The sequence below is a fragment of the Hydra viridissima genome, unplaced genomic scaffold (genome assembly GCF_058129835.1).
Source record: "Hydra viridissima isolate aposymbiotic clone 2 unplaced genomic scaffold, HvirCarnegie_v1 scaffold_4, whole genome shotgun sequence".
NCBI lineage: Eukaryota > Metazoa > Cnidaria > Hydrozoa > Anthoathecata > Hydridae > Hydra > Hydra viridissima.
The window spans coordinates 3,235,772-3,240,487 of NW_028324303.1; the positions used below are offsets into that span (position 1 = coordinate 3,235,772).

At 35.4% G+C, this 4,716-nt stretch overlaps 1 protein-coding gene across 1 annotated transcript; it reads right to left on the bottom strand.

Moving 5' to 3' along the window:
• Nucleotides 1-339: 339 nt before the first annotated feature.
• Nucleotides 340-1,620, bottom strand: LOC149889430 (uncharacterized). Its single transcript, XM_090085113.1, has one exon. The coding sequence runs from the start codon at nt 1,618-1,620 to the stop codon at nt 340-342; it is 1,281 nt and encodes a 426-aa protein (XP_089941239.1).
• Nucleotides 1,621-4,716: the final 3,096 nt, after the last annotated feature.

Below are 4,716 nucleotides of genomic sequence, written 5' to 3' on the forward strand. Positions count from 1 at the left end.
ATATTATGAAGACGAGCATATTTAGGATTACTTTCATTCGGCTTTTCTTTTTTTGCTCTCTTTCTAGGTCTGCCTACAGGCCTATCTTCTTTCGAATCTTCCAAAAGCGTATCCTTATCGATGAGCTTGTTCTCGATAGCAATCATCATCAGCGTCATTAAATGGTTTGATGTTCTTGAAACACCATTTTCTCTTAACAATTTTTTCAAATCCTTCACTGTATATCTCATGTTTTTATTATGTAATGAAAAAAAATTATTTAAATCATTTTATCAAGAGTTCGAATCGTGTATTTTTTTAAAATTCGAAGAATTTCATTGATCCTAAAAGGAACTATAATCAGTAAACAGCTATCATGTTAGTTCCATTAGATTGGAAGCTCAACAGTTTGTCTGAAACAATCACCGCGTAAATAACAGTGTTTGCAGGTGTTGCAGTACGGAATTGAACATTGACAACCAATTCAGCAGTTTCAGAAACTACTCTTTCTTTTTGCTTGCTTATATCCACCAAGAATATCGGGAATAAATTTTTATACTCAAGCAAAGATAAACCAGATTGGCAAACAAGCTCATTTGTTCCATAATATCTATCGTCGAACGAGAAAGCGTCCGAATGAGCTTGTGTAATTTTCTTCTCTCCAAAATTCAAGTCGTAATTGTAATTGGGGTATTTTATCCCATTGACAGTCACGTAAAAATTGTTGACATCGCAATGGTCGAATATGGACGGATTCACAGTTTGACTTTGATTTCTATTTGATTGAAGTGCGAGCAGTATGAATCTAGGAATGCTCTTGTCTGTGGCTCTTCCAAGAGACCAATTGAATTGCGTTATTCCAGCTGGTACAATCTGCCTTTCAACTCTGTTTGATTTAAACGCTACTGGTATGGTCAACTTACTCTTCATCAAGTCATAGAAATTATTTTTCTCAGTCAAGTCCAATTCAAGTCTAGGCATGAATAGTCTGAATTTCGACAAACTAATCGTTCCTGCAGCAACACTCTCAGCTCTGTATATAGCATCGTCATTGCCTTTCTTTGTAAATTTAATGGTGTGTCTGAAACCGTAAACAACTTTATCATAGGTTTCGCAAAATCCAAAAATGTGTCTCAAGGGTATTTTAAACGAAAATGCTCCAATGGATGTGGTGTCTGCAAACAAATGATCTCTCCTCACGATGAACCCACCATTTCCAGTGGCGTTTGTCGAATCCTTATACCACATCTGTTTAAGACCTTCCGCCACCTGAAATGCATAAGGGTATTTTAGCAATCCAAGCATCGTTGTTCCTTGGCCTGGTTCTGTCACTCTTTCTACTTGAGCCCCTGTTAAATCGTAAGTGATTTCGCTAAACAAATACATCATTGCATTGTGCACCAAGGCAATATTATCCGTTGCTGTGTATGCAGTTCCATCTGCTTTTTTCAACACTCCTTCGATGAGGACGTACGCCTCTGACGGAACTGTATGCACAGACTGACAATCAATTTCAAAGGTGATGTCGGTTGAATTATTTAAATCGAGATTTGATGGAAGGTACTCATAGAAATCAATTTTTTCAATACCAGTGTCATATTCTGGTTTTTCTGTTACTCTTAATCTGTCGGCGTTAATCATTTTTATATAAGAAATAAAAAAAGTTTAAATCCTTTTAGGATCAATGAAATTCTTTGAGATCACTTCATGCAGTGCGCATCCCACTCCCTAGTCGAACAAGATCCTGAATTTTAACTGCATTTTCTTCTGTCATTTTTCTTCTCCTTGTAGATTTCTTAATGGACGACCCATATAACAATTTATGCAAATCATCTATGGGCTTAACCACGTCGTTCACTAACGTATTGATCTTATCGGCTGGACTCCCCCTATTGGCTTGCATCTCTGGTTTCTCCGTCCCAGTGATTGAGTACACTTTTTCGATCGCTTTTTTACCCTTGTCAATAGCAACATCTTTGGCAGTAGATATAGCTGAAGTAGCCAATTCTTTACCAGCAGATTTTGCGGCCAGGATGGCTTCTCTACCCAGTTCGCTCTTTGCCGCCTTTTTTAACAGGCTCAAAGAAGATCTTGATGCGTTAGAGGCAGCAGCCCTTCTCAAAAAATTCTTAATCGTATCCACAATTCCTCCTCCAAAAACGTTCTTTTTAACATATCTTCTGTTGTTTATGATTAGCATTTTTTAAATGGGTAGATATTTTTTTATATATTTTGATATATACTTCTTTGTAGATGTTTGTATTGCTCTTTGTTTATCTCTTTTTGTCTTAGCAATTCATCACAAATGGCGACAGCTACGTTTTTAGAGGTCTGATTTCCAGCATGACCAGCAGCGACGCTCAATTCAAGCTGTTCTACAAGAGCATTGGGGTCGCTTGGAAGAATAATGATTCCTTTACCTGTTCTTTTAACACTATTTTGACTTTTAAATCTATCCCAAATGGGTTTTATAATGGTATTTTGCTAGTCTGGAGCTTTTTGCTCTGTTTGGATTTGATTCTGAGTAAATAGCTCCAGTGTCGAACAAAATTTTCGAATAATTTTCCAAATCTTCATCGTTCACATCGCTCCATTTGTTCATAGAATCAGGTTCCGTCATAAGACTCCAAAGACCCTCTGTTCCTTCATACCTCTTTCCTCCAACAATGATATCATTTCCATCTACTTGCACCTCCATTTTTCCAAAGAACCTTTTTTTTCCAATTTTACTAATTTCGAAATTTCTTTTAACTACATTGTTTGTAAATCGCGTATTATACATTTCTAAATATTGGGATGAAATGTCTCCTAATGGATTAGACTCATCCACATGAGCAGGCTCGTTATTCACTTTTTCTTCAATACTCTTGATCATCTTTTCATTGCTTTCGATGAGAGGTTTATAAAACTGACTCAAATCACTCTGATAATTGGCATTTGAAATGTTTCTGTTGAGGCTTTCTTCATAGATTTGTTTTCTGTTCTCATTAATATTTTTAATAATTTCAGCCCTCTTTTTAGGGTCTAGTATTTTAAAAAATGACATTTTTTTAATCACAAGAAAAAACTTAAATAAAAACCCCGAGTTGACGTTTTTATTTATTTTAAATTCACTTGTGAAATCCTGGAAAATCATTATGATTTTTTAAACATGTTGTTAAAGGCTTTGATCGCTTGATCTCTTCCCTCATTGATCAAAGACTCTTTGGTCACTTCGTCAATAGCATTTTTATTTGTGGATCTTATCTCACTCATCATAGACTTAAACTTTTGAAGTTCATTCAAAATCAATTCATATTCTGAATCGCTCACAACATCATCCTTCAACGCTTTTGAAATGTGATCGCTTATGGTGTTTAGTTTTGAATCTGCAAGCACTTTTATTTTTTCATGCTTTTCTGCTTTTAAAGCCAATTTTTTATTAACTTGACCTCCAACGATAGATAAAAAACCAAGACTTAGAGCCACACTTTCGCAAGCAATCGCAACAGGAGCAGCTGCAATGGTGGTTAAAAATCCTACTCCAACAGCACCAAGAGCGATACATAAGGCTTGCATTGAATCATCTGCAAAAGAGATGATTCTTACAGCTCGATGGTACTTTTTGCTCAAAGTCATTCTTTTTTCCTTTTCCAATTCAATCTCCTTTTGGATTTCTCCTATTTTTTGAAGTCGGTAATGTTGCCCTTCATAGAATGGAGCCGTTGCTAGATCTGGATAAAGTTTATTGTTTATTTCCATTTATTTTCTTTACGTAAAGTATTTAATTCAAATCGATGTACGATATTTTACAAAGCAACTCTCCTTTTTTGACGGTGACATCGCGTTCACTATTACTATTTACTTCTATAATAATGTCATCTGCAGAATCTGAAAGAATAATATCGTTTTTGTAATATCTAAGCTGATCTTTTAATTTATTCGTCAACGTCACGACTGCAATACCTTTGTCTAATTTCAGCCCGATGGATAAAGATATTTGTTTGTGCGAAAGGGGCTGAAATTTTATTTCCTTTTGAGCAAAAATCTCGTACTGGTTGTTTATGTTTAACTGAGGAGGGTGTTCCAATTTAGTCTTGGTTATAATACTATGACTCTGTTTTCTTTTCTCTAAAGATCCAATTCTTTCTTCCATATGCTTCAACACCGTTTCAAAACCATTCCATTCTAATTCCTGGACATTTCTTTTATACTTATGAGTAAATGACATTTTTTTTATAAAGAAAAGAAAATTATTTAAATCCTTTTAGGATCAATGAAAATCTTTCGATTTTTAAGATCCTTTTTGCATAGAAATCAATTCTTTATTGTTCACCCAAGAGTTGAACGTATCAGGATATCCTAGCCATTTTACTAAGGATCTGCTCTTTTGCTTGCGAATGACTTTTTCAATTCTAAATACGTCTTGATAGGTCTTTTGCATTTCTTGTTCATAAAAGGTACCTTGTATCTCTTCACCATGATGGTCTGATATTTTATATGTGGGCGGGTCTGTGTACTGAATTTTTGATACAGTAAAAACCTCCTCTGTCCATCTTGGCGTGTATCCTTTTTCAAAATGAGACTTCTTTTTGGCGATCCTCACTTTATCACCCATGGAAAATTTAGGCTCTCGTCTTTCTGCTTGCAACTTTCCATTGAGGCTCATCCATACCCTGCTTTTATTCTTTTCATCGCTCGCTTCAACTGGAGTCATTTTAATGGAAGAGTGTTTGGTGTGATTGTAGTCATCTACCA

Coding starts and splice junctions, on each gene's coding strand:
- LOC149889430 (XM_090085113.1), bottom strand. CDS start 1,620: ATGATTAACGCCGACAGATTAAGAGTAACAGAAAAACCAGAATATGAC.